This window comes from Grampus griseus (genome assembly GCF_964374135.1).
Source record: "Grampus griseus genome assembly, chromosome: 3".
In the NCBI taxonomy this organism is placed as follows: Eukaryota; Metazoa; Chordata; class Mammalia; order Artiodactyla; family Delphinidae; genus Grampus; species Grampus griseus.
The window spans coordinates 159,942,284-159,960,167 of NC_139019.1; the positions used below are offsets into that span (position 1 = coordinate 159,942,284).

The 17,884-nt window shown below is 44.4% G+C and overlaps 1 protein-coding gene across 1 annotated transcript in view; it reads left to right on the forward strand.

The window, feature by feature from the left end:
* The window catches only part of NWD1 (NACHT and WD repeat domain containing 1), a gene marked incomplete at both ends in the record, with an annotated part of 63,872 nt that extends 46,900 nt beyond the window's left edge, over positions 1-16,972 (forward strand). The window contains 5 exon segments of the mRNA XM_082650378.1: positions 104-376; positions 9,439-9,525; positions 14,999-15,107; positions 16,670-16,842; positions 16,844-16,972. Of these exon segments, the coding sequence (XP_082506504.1) occupies positions 104-376; positions 9,439-9,525; positions 14,999-15,107; positions 16,670-16,842; positions 16,844-16,972 (771 nt within the window).
* Between the last annotated feature and the right edge of the window lie 912 nt (positions 16,973-17,884).

Consider the following 17,884-nt stretch of genomic DNA (forward strand, 5'->3'; position numbering starts at 1 on the left):
GCAATGACAAAAAAAAAAAAGAAGAGGTCTTGCATTCGACTCTGGAAAACTTGCAGACTAGGTCTCCCTCTGACATGGCTCTTTCTTTTCATCATTCCTTTAGATCAATGCTTGGAATCTGGAAACTGAAGAGCTGATTTTCCATATCCTGGGGGATGCCTCTGACCCCTGGGTGTGCACAGCAGTGCTGGCTTCCAGGGCCACGTTGCTGACGGTGTCGCAGGGTGACGTGGTCAGTCTGTGGAGTTCAGCCACAGGAACACTGCAAAGGAAGCAACATTTGTCCAGCATCAAAGAAGAAACAATAACCTGTGGGGTCTCAGTCCAGAAACAAAGAAAGATGGTGACCGGGTCCAGCAAGGGCTCCATCTCTTTGGTAAGCAACTTGACTGAATAGGATGCCAACATTAATTCAGCTCCAAAATGCTCAGATGGCCTAGAAGTTGCGAGAAACCATCTCACCTTTGATCTTTTAATAAATGACACTGGGCTTCTTCATTCTAGGGATCTGCAATTCAGCGCAGTCCAGGAAACATCTCTTGGTGTCTCCTGGGGGCTGGCCAGTGTGGGCGATTGTTGGTGCTCAATCCTGCTGGGGATGATCTGGGAGGAAGTATAGAATGTGCATCAGAACTGTCCCTGCTGAGGGGTCAGGAGCTGGGGTTCTATCCACCAGCTCCATCAGTGGTTAGGTGAGGGCTGCTCCCAGGAACATTAACACAGAGGCCAAGTGTGTGGAAGGATAGGGTCAGAAAAAACAACCCAGTGCAGAGTTGCAGGTGTGTGGTGAGCAGCCTTCGGGAATAGAGGAGTATGCTGAGGAGATATGGATGGGGCACCAAGAGTGAGTTATATAGAAGTCGTAGGCGGAGGAACAAGGGCAGCTTGCCAGGCATTGGAGGGGCTGTAGAAGTATAAGAGTCCAGCCACATCCTCAAGGAACTCAATCTGGGGAGGGAGCCAGGTTTGCCAATGACTTATAGTGACACAGAGTAACAGGGTCTGTTTTCAGTAGAGGTAGAAATAGTGTGTTCTTGGTTGGGGGAAGGAACAAATACTTCTGAAAGAGGCAGTCTGGGAAGGCTTCCCTCCGGGGCGGGGGGGAAGCCTCAGAAGAAGAAGGATTTCCAAGATGAATAAGGGAAGACGGGGGGAATAGGGGATATCATGGTGGGAAAGTAGGAACACGCCTGGTGTTATAGGGAAAAGAGAGGTGGCGTGGAAATGGATCGCAGATGGTCTTGTATGTCCTGTTGAGGAAGTGAGAGTTTGAGGAAGGGAGGAATATGGCCACTAAAGAATCATCCCAAAGCCCCACATTTCTGGACCTCATACCTTGTAGCCTCCCTGAGCAATCAAGGCACCAAACACGATCGTGGAGGACATCCCCAGCCCTTTCATCAGGCCTCTCGGTTGCTTCCCTTTACTCCTTCATTCACTGATTGTCCTCAGTAATATCCTTCAGCCTAGCAAGGAACTTGGACCTTAGGGTCAGACACACTTGAGTTTGAAAATCCTAGTCCTGAATGAAAATTGGTGCAGCCACTATGGAAAACAGTATGGAGGTTCCTTAAAAAACTAAAACTAGAGTTGCCATATGATACAGCAATCCCACTCCTGGGCATAAATCCAGAGAAAACTCTAATTCAAAAAAATACATGCACCTCAGTGTTCATTACAGCACTCTTTACAATAGCCAAGACATGGAAGCAACCTAAGTGTCCATCAACAGATGAATGGATAAAGAAGATATGGCATATATATACAATGGAATACTACTCAGCCATAAAAAGAATGAAATACGGCTTCCCTGGTGGCGCAGCGGTTGAGAGTCCGCCTGCCGATGCAGGGGACACAGGTTCATGCCGCGGAGAGGCTGGGCCCGTGAGCCATGGCCGCTGAGCCTGCGCGTCTGGAGCCTGTGCTCCACAACGGGAGAGGCCACAACAGTGAGAGAGACCCACGTACCACAAAAAAAAAAAAAAAAGATTGAAATAATGCCATTTGCAGCAACATGGATGGACCTAGAGATTATCATACTAAGTGAAGTAAGCCAGAAAGAGAAAGGCAAATACCATATGATAACACTTATATGTGGAATCTAAAATATGATACAAATGAATTATTTACAAAACAGAAACCGACTCTCAGATGTAAAAAACAAACTTATAGTTAGCAAAGGGGAAAGGAGGTGGGGAGAGGGCTAAATTAGGAGTTTGGGATTAGCAGATACAAACTACTACGTATAAAATAGATAAACAACAAGGTCCTACTGTATAGCACAGGGAACTATATTCAATATCCTGTAATAAACCATAATGGAAAAGTATATGAAAAACGGAAAAGAATATATATATATAAAACAGTCACTTTGCTGTACACCAGAAACTAACATAACATTGTAAATCAACTATATTTCAATAAACAAACAAACAAAAACAAAAAAAAACAGAAAAGAAAATCCCACTCCTGCCTTTACCTAGTTCTATTCTTGGGCTACTCAGCCCTTCTTTGAGCCTCAGTTTCCTCATCTGTAAAATGGGGAGAGGGAACATGGCACCTACATCCAGGGCCACAACAAGAGATGGACAGATGGGCACTTGTTCAGGCTTCCAACTGGGGTGCGGATGCTAAGATAACACTGGAGTGAATTGGAAACATGGTGCTAGTTAACTCAGATTTCTCCCTATATAACTCACCTTTGGTGCCCCATCCCGATCTCCTCAGTTCTGAAGACTATTCTGTCAGTCCCAAGCCTACTGATGGCAGTGCCCTCAGTTAGGAATGCCTATGGTGCTTGTCTGGGCACACATCACTCATAGGGGGCTCTACACACGTTTCTCCCACGGAGCCCCTATTTATGACTGGGCCGGCTCTTGTGGCTCTTCTTATGATCACAGGATGCACTTCAGCAAGAAACCATCAGGGAACTTTGAGGAAGGTGAATAGCACGCCCAAGGGCCACACAGTGAAGTTGAGGGGAGAGAGAGAGTTGAGAGAGGGAGTGAGCAAACATGGACTTGGGGCTCTGCCTTTATTGGGGTCTGAGGGTGGGGTGTCTAGCATTTTGTGGATTCACTCTTTATTGGCAAATTTAAAACATATGGGGAGGAATTAGGACAGAGGAAGGGGAAGGGCGTCACCCAAGTGGTCAGTTATCTAGGTTCTCCAGGGCTTTCTGAAAGAGGAACCTTCATGGGTGGACATCCTGGTTCCTTATCTAGTTGTTTTGCTGGTAGCTGCCAACATGTTTATTCAAGATGGATGTCTTTTGAAATGGCTGCCTCAGCAATCAAAAAGCTTGTTGTCAGGCACCTACATTACAGCTGCACACCTGTGACTCTGCACCTGGTTGAGGTTTTTTTCTATCTTCTCTCCCCCCACACCAGCACACTTGGCCTCTGTGTTAATGCTCCTGGGAGCAGTCCTCAGCCAACCTGAAATAGAGGTGGTGCATAGAACCCCGCCCAGCTCTTGGCCCCTCAGTGGGGGCATCTCTGATGCATGCTCTACACTCTCTCTCAGAGCATCCCCAGCAGGACTCAGCTATGTTTGCCTGCATTGGTAACTGGCTTGATGAGCCACATTTATTGGCTGCTTCCCTTCCCCGTCTCAATTCTCCACTGTCTACCAGCCAAAAGAAAGAAAGCCATAATTCAGCAATCATAATCGAACTGCCAAAAACCAAAGATAAAGAGAGAAATATTAAAAGCAGCCAGAGGAAAGAAGACCCATTACATACCATGGTTGTCCATGATAAGATCTACAGCTGATTTCTCATTGAAAACAATGGGGACAGAGACAATGGAAGGAATGGCATCTGTAATTTGAAAGAAAAAGCCAAAACCTGTCAACCTAGACTCCTATTTACAGGGAAATTATCCTTCAAAACTGAAAGCAAAATAAAAGACATTTTTAGGCAAATAAAGGCTGAGAGAACTTGTCTCCACAAATCTGCACTATAAGAAATGCTGGGGGAGAAAAAAAAAGAAATGCTGGAAATAAGTTCTTCAGGCTGTGGGGATATAACACCAGATGAAAGTCCAATGAATAAAGGAAGAGCACCAGAAACAGTAACTAGAGGAGAAAGCTCAGCTCAAAGCTGTCTGTGTCCTAGGAAAATCAGAGCTTGAAAAAGTAGGTACTCAAAGACTCTAGAACTATTTGGTCTTGGGAAAAGCAGTCCTCTTGCACCAAAGTTCCTGTGTGGTACCCAGCCATCACTCCTCATCCAAGCTGGCTCTGAAATGTTGAAGTCCAAGTGGAACTCAAGATGCTAGAGCCTCTAGACCTGCAAGCTATGAAAGAAGATCATGTATATGTCAGCTAAGAGCCTGGGGTTGAAATAACATGAAACCTACAAGGTAAAAATGTAAATAGGGCTTCCCTGGTGGCGCAGTGGCTGAGAGTCTGCTTGCCGATGCAGGGGACACAGGTTCATGCCCTGGTCCGGGAAGATCCCACATGCCACGGAGTGGCTGGGCCCGTGAGCCATGGCCGCTGAGCCTGCGCGTCCGGAGCCTGTGCTCCGCAACGGGAGAGGCCACAGCAGTGAGAGGCCCGCGTACCACAAAAAAAAAAAAAAAAAAAAAAAAATGTAAATAGACCCCATCCTGCTCTGAAATAAACACATGCATTTCTTCTGAGCACAACTGTAATGTTGCATGTGCTGCCTGCATAGGGCAATTCCAACCTTGAGACCAGAGAGCCTACTACCACCTGCCTTTAGTCATTGCAATTCAGTGAAACTTTGAAACTGACTAATGCATGGAAGGATGATTTTGTCAGGAAGGGAGCTTTATTTTACTATCTAAATGTTAATGTTTTAGAAACACCTCCCCAAATTTATCTGGTTCAGCAAAGTGCATGTAATAGAGCTCTTATTTTGAACATAAAAAGTACGTATTTTTGTGAAAAAGAAATCCATTTCTTGGGCACTTTGCCTTCTTCATGGGGGTATAGATTGGTGAAACCCTTGGGAGAGAAGTCTTGCTGAGTCTAAGATTAAAAAGTCACATCCCCATCTTAAATACTTGCCCATGTGCACACAAATGTAAACAGAGTGTGGCCTCATTTCATGTGAATTTGACTTAGGTAAATACGAAATAATATTATAAAAGTATTTAGTCTCATTTTATGTGCACATTTAGGAAATATGCACATAAATAGGGAAAATGCAAACACATTTAAAATTTATTTAGCATCTTATGATCTCGCAGCGAGGGGTGGGGGTAGGTGAATTGAAGACTGTGTTTACACTAGTGTGAGTGGCAGCAGCACTGTAGCTGGTGGACAGAAACACCTACCATCCTTCATCCATCCAAGGGGAAAATCCCTCTCAAATCTGTCATGTTTTGTATTATCTGAGATCTTCAGATATATACCCCTCACTTAAAATGAGACCAGCCTTGACGATAGTATCCCTCCATGTAATAGCAAAACATTGACATGATCTGAAATGTCCATCTATGGGAAAATAGTTAAGTGAATTAAGGAAATTTTATACCATGGAAGATTACATAACTATAAAAAATTAGATAGCCTTGAGCAGTGGTCAGCTAACTCTGGTCCACTGCCTGTTTTTGCTCAGCCCATGAGCTGAGAATGGTTTTTCTGATTTTAATGGTTGAAAAACGATTTTTAAAAGAAGAATATCTTGTGACATGTGAAAATTCCATAGAATCCGTATTTAATGTCCATAAATGATGTTGTCTTGGCACATAACCACACCGTTTGTCTACATACGGTCTGTGGCTGCATTTGTGCTCTAATGGCAAAGTTGAGACCACATGGCCACAAAGTCTAAAGTGTTTACTATCTGGCCCATTACAGGAAAATTTGCCGACCCCTGGCCTAGAGATACTTTCATGGAAATAATAAACTCTCACATAGCGCTCACTGTGTACTAAGGGCTATTCCAGGGACTTTTATACCTATTATCTCATTTAACCCTCAAAACACAGCTAAGATGTAGCTGCTGCCATTATCTCTATGTTACAGATGCGTTAAACTGAAGCACAGAGAGATGAAGTCATTTGCCTACGGTCACACAGCTAGGAAGTGTCACAGACAGGATTTGAACTCAAGCAGTCTGGCTCTAGGGTCCATGCTCTTAAGCGCTATGCTACACCTGGGTGCCATTGACAGCTGGGGCCAGGTCCTTCTTTGCCATTGGGGGCCGTCCTATGCGTTGTAGGGTGTTCAGCAGCATCCGTAGCCACTGCCCACTCGATGCAGAGCATCTGCCCTATCTTTACAACCAAAAATGTCTCTAAGACGTTGCCCAGTGTTCTCAGCGGGGAGGGACAAAATCACCCCTTGCTCCAGTTGAGAACCGCTACCCCAGACACATTAAGCGAAAAAAGCAACTTGCAGAACAATATCTACGAGTGATGGTGGAGAAAGGAGGCTTGTGTAAATGTTTACCTACACAAACGGATTCTCAACAAACATAGACAAAGATGCCTTCCAGGGAGAAAGCAGAACGGCGGGGAAGGTGAAAAGATGCTCGTGGGGAGCTCTGGCTATTTCTTCTTTTTTTTTAAATTATACAGTATTACAGTTTAATTTTTTTAAGTTTTAAAAGAATCACGTTTTTGAAAAAATCAGCAATAACACTGTCGACGAAAATTCAATTAACTATCAAGTTAAGAAGAAAAAAGGGGGCTTCCCTGGTGGCGCAGTGGTTGAGACTCCGCCTGCCGATGCAGGGGATGCGGGTTCGTGCCCCGGTCTGGGAGGATCCCACGTGCCGCGGAGCGGCTGGGCCCGTGAGCCATGGCCTCTGAGCCTGCGCATCCGGAGCCTGTGCTCCACAGCGGGAGAGGCCACAACAGTGAGAGGCCCGCGTACCGCAAAAAAAAAAAAAAAAAAAAAAAAAAGAAGAAAAAAGGGAATTTTATTTGAGCTAAACTGAGGATTATAACCCGGGAAGCAGATTCTCAGAAAGCTCTGAGAACTGTGCTGCCTGTTGGAAGTCGAAGGCACAGTCATATACATTTTTAGACAAACGATCATACATCAGAATGACATGCTGGTATTTTACATAAAGTTCACCAAGGATATACAAGCCCGGTAAACAAGTACAAAGCGAGCAGCGAGTCACCACGACCCCCTACAGAGCTGGGAAAGAACACTATTCTTTTTTTTTTTTTAACATCTTTATTGGAGTATAATTCCTTTACAATGGTGTGTTAGTTTCTGCTTTATAACAAAACAAATCAGTTATACATATACATATGTTCCCATATCTCTTCCCTCTTGCGTCTCCCTCCCTCCCACCCTCCCTATCCCACCCCTCCAGGCTGTCACAAAGCACCGAGCCAATATCCCTGTGCCATGCGGCTGCTTCCCACTAGCTATCTATTTTACGTTTGGTAGTGTATATATGTCCATGCCACTCTCTCACTTTGTCACAGCTTACCCTTCCCCCTCCCCATATCCTCAAGTCCATTCTCTAGTAGGAGAAGTCCATTCTCTTTATTCCCGTCTTGCCCCAGGTTCTTCATGACCTTATTTTTTTTCCTTAGATTCCATATATATGTGTTAGCATACGGTATTTGTTTTTCTCTTTCTGACATACTTCACTCTGTATGACAGACTCTAGGTCCACCCACCTCACTACCAATAACTCAATTTCGTTTCTTTTTATGGCTGAGTAATATTCCATTGTGTATATGTGCCACATCTTCTTTATCCATTCATCTGTTGATGGACACTTAGGTTGCTTCCATGTCCTGGCTATTGTAAATAGAGCTGCAATAAACATTTTGGTACATGACTCTTTCTGAATTATGGTTTTCTCAGGGTATATGCCCAGTAGTGGGATTGTTGGGTCGTATGGTAGTTCTATTTTTAGTTTTTAAGGAACCTCCGTACGTTCTCCATAGTGGCTGTATCAATTTACATTCCCACCAACAGTGCAAGAGTGTTCCCTTTTCTCCACACTCTCTCCAGCATTTATTGTTTCTAGATTTTTTTTTTTTTTGCGGTATGCGGGCCTCTCACTGTTGTGGCCTCTCCCGTTGTGGAGCAGAGGCTCCGGACACGCAGGCTCAGCGGCCATGGCTCACGGGCCCAGCCACTCCGCGGCATGTGGGATCCTCCCAGACCGGGGCACGAACTCGTGTCCCCTGCATCATCAGGTGGACTCTCAACTACTGCGCCATCAGGGAAGCCCCTGTTTCTAGATTTTTTTGATGATGGCCATTCTGACTGGTGTGAGGTGATACCTCATTGTAGTTTTGATTTGCATTTCTCTAATGCATTGATTTGCATTTCTCTAATGATTAGTGATGTTGAGCATTCTTTCATGTGTTTGTTGGCCATCTGTATATCTTCTTTGGAGAAATGTCTACATAGGTCTTCTGCCCATTTTTGGATTGGGTTGTTTGTTTTTTTGTTATTGAGCTGCATGAGCTGCTGGTAAATTTTGGAGATTAATCCTTTGTCAGTTGCTTCATTTGCAAATATTTTCTCCCATTCTGAGGCTTGTCTTTTGGTCTTGTTTATGGTTTCCTTTGCTGTGCAAAAGCTTTTAAGTTTCATTAGGTCCTATTTGTTTATTTTTGTTTTTATTTCCATTTCTCTAGGAGGTGGGTCAAAAAGGATCTTGCTGTGATTTATGTCATAGAGGAACACAATTCTTTTAAGAAGTTACATTGCTAGTGTCAGAAGAAAGGGGGAAAAAATTGATGTTTACGGTTGAGCAGGCACTCCCATCTTTGAGGAGCTCTGGTTAACGTGTAATGCAAACCACACCGCACCTTAGGGGAGGAGAATACCCAAACTAACACAGAGAGAGAATTTTATGTTTAATTTTTTCTTGTCCTGCCTTAACATATAAATTAGTTTTGTAAACTATAAATTAAAATATAATTTTTATTTCATCAACAGCCATGTAGAAATTCACTTCCTCCTGCCCTTGCTTAAAACAAAAACAAAAGCAAAAAGAAAGAAAGGAAAAAAAGAAACCCCAAACCTTCCTCTTAGATCTGAACAAAACCAGTTCATTTCTGCCACTCGAGAATGGGGAGAATGATGCTGCCCTCCTCCGGCTCCAACCTACCTTTCGACTTTATTTGAGATCTTCAGAGCGCCTCTGGGGGTAGAAAACTAGAGTGCTGGGATGTTCTCTGGGTCCCCGAGTTGGTTATGAAAACAATGTCAACAGTAATAATAATAGCTGCCACTTTGGGAGGACTGATTATGGGCCAGAGGGAACCATCCTATGCACTTCTTAACCACGATAGCCCTGTGAGGCAGTCCTGGTATCATCTCCCATTTAACAGATGAGGTAACTGAGGCAGCCAGGGGCTAAGGAATTTGCTTAGGATCACAGAGCTGGTGAGTGGCAGAGCCCTGTGTCAAATGCAAGCTCTTGACCCTAAACACTTAACCCAGTGGAAATGCTTGATGGACACCCTTGATTCTGCACGGGTTTCCTCCGAAGGAGACAGCCTGCTGGAGAAGCTTCCAGAAGCCGTGGGGTTCCTGGTGGTCTCTGAAGATGAGTCCCTCCTCGCTGCAGGTAGCATTTAGCTCTCATTTGGAGTCATGAGGCGGCAACTCTGGATTTGGTTGGAAGTGGAGAGGGGCTTGGGGGAAGGGGGAAGAGGGTCAGCAAACTTTTTCTGCAAAGAGCCTCATAGTAAATAAACATAATTGCCTGCCTCTGTCACAACTATCCAACCCTGCCCTTGTAATTCGAAAGCCTCCATGGACGATATTTCAAGTGAGTATGGCTATGCGCCAATAAAACTTTCATGGATGCTGAAATTTGAATTTCATACCATTTTCATGTGTTATGAAATAGTAATCTTATTTTAGTTTTTTCAAGCATGTAAAAAACTTAAAAACTATTAGCTCACATATAAAAATCGGGGACCAGCCAATTTTCACCCACGGGTTGTAGTTTGCCAACACATGTTCTGGATAAATCTCTGAACCTTTCTGGGCTTCCGGTCCATTATCTTGGAAATGGGAGTGGTTATTCCTGCCAGAGAGTCACAGGGATAGAGGGAGGTAGGGTGAGAGGATAGGGTACACTCAGCCCACACTACCCCAGCCACAAGAAAGACTGGTTGGTGCTATGTCAAGATAAGAAACAGGGGCTATAAGAACATGTGACAGGATTCCCTTTCCTTAGTCTGAAGCAATCAGGGAAGGCTACCTGGTAGAGGTGACCAACAGGTGCTCCACATCCCGATTTTTTTTTAAAGAAAAAAATTTTAGAGCAGTTTTAGGTTCACAGCCAAACAGAAGATACAGAGAGTTCCATATACCCGTGTGTGGGGCTGTGCTCCCACTCACACACAACCTCCCCCATTTTCAATATGGCCCACCAGAGTGGTGAATTTGAACCTACACTGACACAGCATCCTCACTCAAACTCCATAGCTAACATTATGGTTCACTCTTAGTGTTGTATATTCTGTGGGTCTGGACAAATGTATCATGATGTATATCCATCGTTATAGTATCATACAGATTACTTTCACTGCCCTTAAATCAGTCTGAGTTTTACAAAGCCATTTCCAGGGGCCAAAGACACTTTAGACCAGCACTGTCCAGTAACGCAGACTATGAATGTGAGCCACATTTATACTGTGAATTTTCTCCTGACCCTCGTTAACAAGGTAAAAAGAAACAGGTGACATTTGTGTTAATGATATATCTTATTTAATACAATAGACCCCAAAAGCCAACATGAAATCAGTATGATGTTAATGGTATATTTCACATTACTTTTAAAATTCTTGTGTGAAGTTTTTGATATCTAGCATGTATTTTATACTTATGGCTCATCTCTTGAGACCAGCCTCATTAATAGCCACGTGTGACTTGTGCCAACCGTATTGGAGAGTGCAGGTCCAGTAGATAAATGCTTATCCTCTAAGATTGACTGATGGCAGGTTGAAGGATGTATACCCTCCATCCTGTTTCCAAAAGAATTTCGAGTGACTTAAGTGTGTATAAAATAAGCATGAGAAACAGGAACAAAAGACAAAAGAAAATGAGCCTGGTGGCACAAAATAGAATCAAGACTGAGACCAAAGGCGTTGAGGACCTCAGTGACCTAGAAACTTGTTACAGTTGGGTTTCAAGTGTGGCTCTTTCCAGCCTCCAGTGAGAAGAAGGAGCCTGAGCAGTTTTTCCATCCACAGTTTTGGGAACCAACCTTTGCTTGCAAGATGTACCTCAATCTTAAGTCAGCTAAGATCAGGCAAGGATTTCATTGATAAATAGAATCAGGGGTCCCCAAGATCATCTTCAGGTCTGATGATGTTTTAGGGCTCACAGAACTCAGAAGAGCTGTTACACTCACAGGTACAGTTTATTGCAGCAAAAGGGTACAGATTAAAATCAGCAAAAGGAAGAGGCACACGGGGCAGAGTCCAGGAGAGACCAAGCACGGGCTTGTCCTCCTCCAGTGGAGTCTTGCAAGCAGTGCTCACTTACCCAGCAATGATGTATGACAACATCCATGGAGTCCTGCCAACCAGGAAATCTCACCCCAGCCTTGGCATCCCAGCTTTTTACTGCTAGATGGTCATGTAGACACGGCTGATCCTTGCACAGCTAACCTGAATCACCAGCCCCACCCCTGAGGTCAAGCTGATACGGCATGTCCCAAAGCTCCCACCATACATCACACTCTGAGCATAGACCATGCAGGGTGGCCCAAGGCCTCAGGGTAACTAAGATACTCCTTTTAGGCAGGACATTCCAAGGGCTTAGAGGTCACCTTCCAGGAGCCAGACGAGGACCAAATCTTTCACGTGCAGGGTGTGGATGACCCAGGCCTGCTGAGCTCATCCTTTACTGCATAAAAGTATAATGCAAATATCCTTGGACAGCAGATATTTTGGTGCATTTCTTCGGTTTCCCACACACATGTTTCATCCATAACATCCTTCCATGTGAGGCTATCATTCAAGCACAGTTCAATAAACGTAGTTCCACAGGGAGCATGGAGAGACATAAGGCAGACTCAGCCCCCAGCCCTCAGTGACCTGACTTGATCCAGGGCTTGTCTTGAGGCGAAACCGAGATGTCACATGTGAGGTGCACAGCAGAGAGCCTCATACCGTAACTCCTCAGTGAGAGAGTTAATCTTGTAATAACAGTAGTTAATACCTGGGTATTTACAGTGTGTTAGAACCCATCCTAAACAGTTAACATGTGTTAATTCCTTTACACCCCAATAGCCCTGGGAGGTAGGCACTTTTATTATTCTCATTTATAGATGAGGAAACTGAGGCACAGAGAAGTTAGGTAACTTGCCTGAGGTCACACAGTTGTAAGTGGAGGGGCTGGGATTTGAATTCATAGTCAGGCTTGACTCTGCAGCCTCAAATAAGATGCTGAATGTTTGTTTATTTACCGACAATGTTTTATTTCTGAACCTCTGGAAGAATTGATGGCTTGCCTATCTTGTCAGCAATAACTCCTGGGAAAGCACAGGGTATCCACTTGAATGAGGTCATGCTAACCCAGCACCCACACCGAGACCTGAGCTGTCGGTGCCAATGGAAATGCGTGACTTAGCAGGCGATCTGTGGTGTTCCAGGGACAGAGATCTTTTTATAAAGTAAGGGGGCGGCTTCCTTCCCACTCAAAAAAAAACAATAAACACACAAACAGCTGAGTTTCTCTGCCAGCTGCTGCGGTGTGTCCCATGGTGCAGTTACTGGCTGAGCGGAAGCAGGGCCTGCACTCTCTCCTGTATGGGGCCTGGAAGGCCATGAATAATCTGGCCTTCACCCACCTCCCTGCGCTGCTAGGGGTCCTCTCAACAAAACGTTCACTCAGACAGTATTTGGAACACAAGAGAACAAGTCCCCTTGGGTAGGGTTGCCAGATAAAATACAGAACACTCAGTTAAATTTCAGGTAAACAAGAAATCAAGTTTTTAGTATAAGTATATCCCACATAACTTTGTGGGATATACTCATAAAAATTTCACTGTTCCTCTGAAATTCCAATTTAACTGGGTGTCCTGTTGTTGTTGCAGTTGTCGTTTTGCTAAATCTGGCACCCCTTCCTCTCACTCACCTCCCCTTCCTTCACTCTGCTCCAGCCGCACTGGCCTCCATGCTGGTCTTCAAACACATCAGGCCTTTCCTACCTCCTGGTTGTCCCATGCTAGTCCCATTATTCCAGTGCCTGCCACTTCCTCATCTCTCTAAAATCAAAACAAATGTCCTGTCACAAATTACCATACAAACCTGGTGGCTAAAAACAACAAGAATTTCTTCACTCACTGTTCTAGGGGCCAGAAGCCCGAAAGCAAGGCATTGGCAGGGCTGGCTCCCTCCAGAGTCTTCAGAGAAGTACTTTTTTTTTTTTTAACGTCTTTATTGGAGTATAATTGCTTTACAATGTTGTGTTAGTTTCTGCTTTATAAAAAAGTGAATCAGGGCTTCCCTGGTGGCGCAGTGGTTGAGAGTCCGCCTGCCGATGCAGGGGACACGGGTTCGTGCCCCGGTCTGAGAGGATCCCACATGCCGCGGAGCGGCTGGGCCCGTGAGCCATGGCCGCTGAGCCTGCACGTCCGGAGCCTGTGCTCCGCAGCGGGAGAGGCCACAACAGTGAGAGGCCCGCGTACCGCAAAAACAAACAAACAAAAAAACAAAGCAGCAAATACATGATGGTTGGGGTGCAGCAAGAGCTTTGAAGAAAAATAGGCCAAGATAAAGAGAGGTAGAGATGGGCAAGGGCTGCTATTTAAGAAGGTCAGATAAGTCTTGTGGAACAGCATTCTAGGCAGAAGGAACAGCAACTGTGAAGGCTCTGAAAAGGGAAACTGGTGACTTCTTTTCATACAAAATGTCTAAGACAGTTTGCACTGTCCATCTCGTAAGGAGTTATAATTTTTGTATCAATATGATTAAGAGCTGTATTATATATTTACAAATTCACATTATGTAATTATGCAAAATATACATATCATTCTATAATTTAATCCTCACAACAATCTTGTAAGGTTGTTGCTATTATTCCAGTTTCTCAGATGGAGAACAAAGATTATACCTTAGGTTGCAAGATATAGAAATTGTTAATAAACTAAGGGAGACGATCTTGTAACTAAGAGAACAGAATATATGTAGTTTTGTCTTAAAAAGCCTTCATCCCACTTGACATTTATTTTTATGAAGCCACTATAAGGCTCAGGTAAGTAATCTTTTGCCTCATTGAGATGGGAAATGTCACCACAGCAGTTAAATACACCTAGCTTTTTGGGTTTTTTTAAAAAATAAAACTTAATTTGGAATGATTTTTTTCTGAGATTTTTTTTTATGGGGACCATTTTTTAAAGTCTTTACCAAATTTGTTACAACATTGCTTCTGTTACATGTCTTGGTTTCTTGGCTGCAAGGCATGTGGGATCTTAGCTCCCCAAGCAGGGATCGAACACGCACCCCCCACATTGGAAGGTGAAATCCCAACCACTGGACCACCAGGAAAGTCCCTGGAATGATTTTAGATTTACAGATTAAGTTGTGAAGATAATGCAGATGTTCCTATTTACCTACCCTTCACCCAGCTTCCCCTGATATTAACATCTTATGCAACTAGAGTATGTTTTTCAAAACTAAGAAAGTAACATGGGAACAATATCATTAGCTATCAACTTTATTGGGATCATATGTTTTTCAGTGAATTCTCTTTCTCTGTTCTAGGATCCCAAATTGCATTTAGCATATAGCTTTTAATTAAATACAATTGGAGCTAATACTTGTATAACCAAGGTCATTTAAGAAATTAAACCCTATAATTCCCATTCTCCAGTGCAAAATGTCACTAATCCTCTCAATCCAATCTCTTTGAAGACGTGTTTTGGTCCTGGGAATATCGATGCTACCCATCTTTCCAGGTTTTAACTTGATCCATCTCTCAAAAGGTGCTTATAAGTCTGGCTTCCCATACGAGTGCCTTGAGGCTGCGCTCCTAGGTGTCTTTCAGTCTGAAATCAAGATCACATTACCTTTTTCAGCAGAGTTCTTACTGTAGAGGTGTCCAATGTGCTTGCTTCTCCAAGGATGACAAGTACGTCTACGCAGGCTTGAAAGATCGCTCCATAATCGTCTGGAGTGTGCTGGATGGTGAGTCATTTTGCTTTGCAGGTAGGACTGAGCTTAGATCTGGAAATGAAGGACTCTGTTCTGGATCCTGGCCATTAGAGGGCCCCACTCCAGCTTCCCCTAGCTGGGTCCCTCTGCTTAGAGAAGTATCTGCAGGCTCAGGGGACAGACCCAATGGGAGCTTACCTCCTCTTCTAGACCCATGCTCTGAGTACCTAGAACTCCAGAACACCCTCCCCACCTGCCCAGGAGCCCTCTTTAGGGCCTGTGCAGTCCTCTTCCCCAGCTCTATCTTTCTGAAAGTGGGCTGTGCCTCTTGTGTATACACCCCCAGACTTGGAGGGTGGTCTTGGAGTGGTGTGCATGGAGTCTGGATGTGTGAGCTAGGTTGGGGGGTTCACATGTATGTGTCTGAGGCCTCTAGGGATATAAGATGGAGCTGGATGTGGGAAGAGAAGCGGGCAAGCCACAGACAGCTGGGCTCTCCCACACCATTACATTCTGGCATGTAACTGAGGAGCCCAAGAATCCTCAACCCAAACCTGATCTTCCAGGTGGTTCTGAAGGTACATCCATCAGCGTAGAAGGATAGAACATGTTTCATTGAATAGTTTATTAGCTAGATTTGCAATGTTCACATGTTGTATCTTATAGGATGTTGACCTTCATTCATTTTCTTTCCTTAGACCCTGTAAATGTTTGGGGCATCTTAAGATCAACCACTTTGAAAACCTCACATCTCTCACTCTGTTCAATATTACACTAAGGACATAGTAACAGGAGTTAACATTTCTTGTGTCCTGGGTACTGTCACCATGCCATTTAATTCTCTCAATAGGCATCACCACTTTACAAAATTTGAGGCTCTGAGAGATGGGGTGGGCTGTGGTTTCAAGCTGGTCTGCCTGGTCCCCATGGTCACCTCTGTCACATTCTCCTATAGAGAAAGGAACCCTTATGACACTGGCAGGGGTTTAGGAGCTATTGCTATCTCCATCTGACAAATGAAGAAGCTGAAGTTCAGAGTGATTAAGGAACTTTCCCAAGGTCACAAAGCAAGTAAGTGGCTGAGTGAATATCAGGTAGAGTTGAATACACTGTAATCGAATACAGTATAACTGAAAACATTGTGATTGCATCATTATAATTGAATACATTATAATCCAATACATTGTAGTCTAATACAGAGTAACAGAGATGCCTGGCCAAAAGATGATGGCTCAGAAGGTGAGATCTGTGGATTGTGGCCTTAAAAGCCCATCCTGTGCAGGTTCACAACACGTCTTCCCATTCCTCCTCCAATAATAATATTTACTGAATTCACTCTGGCTGAAACTGATAGTTAGCACCTGACACGCATGACATCTTCAAATCTTCAGAATTCCCCTCAGCAGGTAGGCTCAGTTATTGTTCGCATATTGCAGATGAAGCAAGAGGGACTCTGAGAGGCTGGCTTTCATGCCTAAGCTAGTAAGGGGCATAGCAGAGATTTGACCCCATGCAGCCAACTCTCAATGTGTGAGATTGGATCTCTGTGGCCACATTTTTATCTGTTGTACCCTCCCCTCCACTTCCCCCGACAGGCACACTGCTGGCCATCCAGTTTGTCCATGCCGTGGTGAACAGAATCATCCCAACCTCCAATGGCTTCATTGCCCCCACCACACATGGCTATCTCATCTGTGAACGTTTCCAGTGCCCTTCATCAAGAATCTCACAACAGGACTCTCTCAAAAACTTCAAAAAAAGCAGTGTAGATGGTCAAATCCAGGCAGAGAGAAGAGCTGATTGCTGCTGCAGGAGCACTCCAGGACTCAAGATCAGGGAGTGCCCAGGGAAACGAATCTAAATCAAACAAATGCTCACAAGTCTGCCTGCTAGTGTAAACCCCCCCGTGTCTCCAGTGAGTTAGCCCCATTCAACCTGAAGCAAAAAGACTGTATGTGTTGATGTATATCTGGACCCAAAGCCTCCGATTATGTGACCCAGACCTTGCTTCCTACCATCTTTCCGTTTTTTTCTCCTCCTTGTCAGCTCCATTTACAGACCCAACACCCCCAAGTTAGCAACATGACAGCAAAGTTCAGTAGAAAAGAGAGTTTCCCTTTTCCAACAGTTTGAACCAAAGTCCTGGTTCTAAGTCTATTGGCCCCAATTAGCTCATACACCCATCCCAGAACACAAAGCTATCTCTGGGAAGAATGCAACACTCTGATTGGTGGGCCTGACCCCATGCCCATCCAGGCTGAGGATGGAGTCAACACCACCTAACCATGTAGACTGAGAAGGGGAGAGGCTATTCCCCAGGGAAACTAGGGTGCTTGTAGCAGGTCAAGCGGGGATGGATGGATGTGAGACCAACTAAAACACAAATGTGGACCACAGAGCTTTATAGATTATAAAGCACCGGGTGCTATAGTCTGATCCTTATCACAGCCCATACGTTAGGGAGGGCAGGAGTTTCTGCATGCATTTCAGAGATGAAAAAACAGCCTTGCAGAGGTAACTGTGATTTGCTCAAAATCATGAGCCCGAGGTGCAAGAACTCTGAGAAATGAAAGCCCAGAGCCTTCCTGTCCCAATTATTATTGGGACCACCTCACTTTAATTTTAGACTCAGAAGCACAAACATCAATTCCATGGGTGGCACATTCAAATGCCCACAGGGGCCAACGAGTAATCTAGACAATTGCTGTGCACCTGGGTGACCAGCAGAGAGTGATAGTGACAATGGGAATATGGAGGGCACTGCTGTGTCTTGGGTAAACACAAGTACCTTGACTCTACCCCAGAATCAC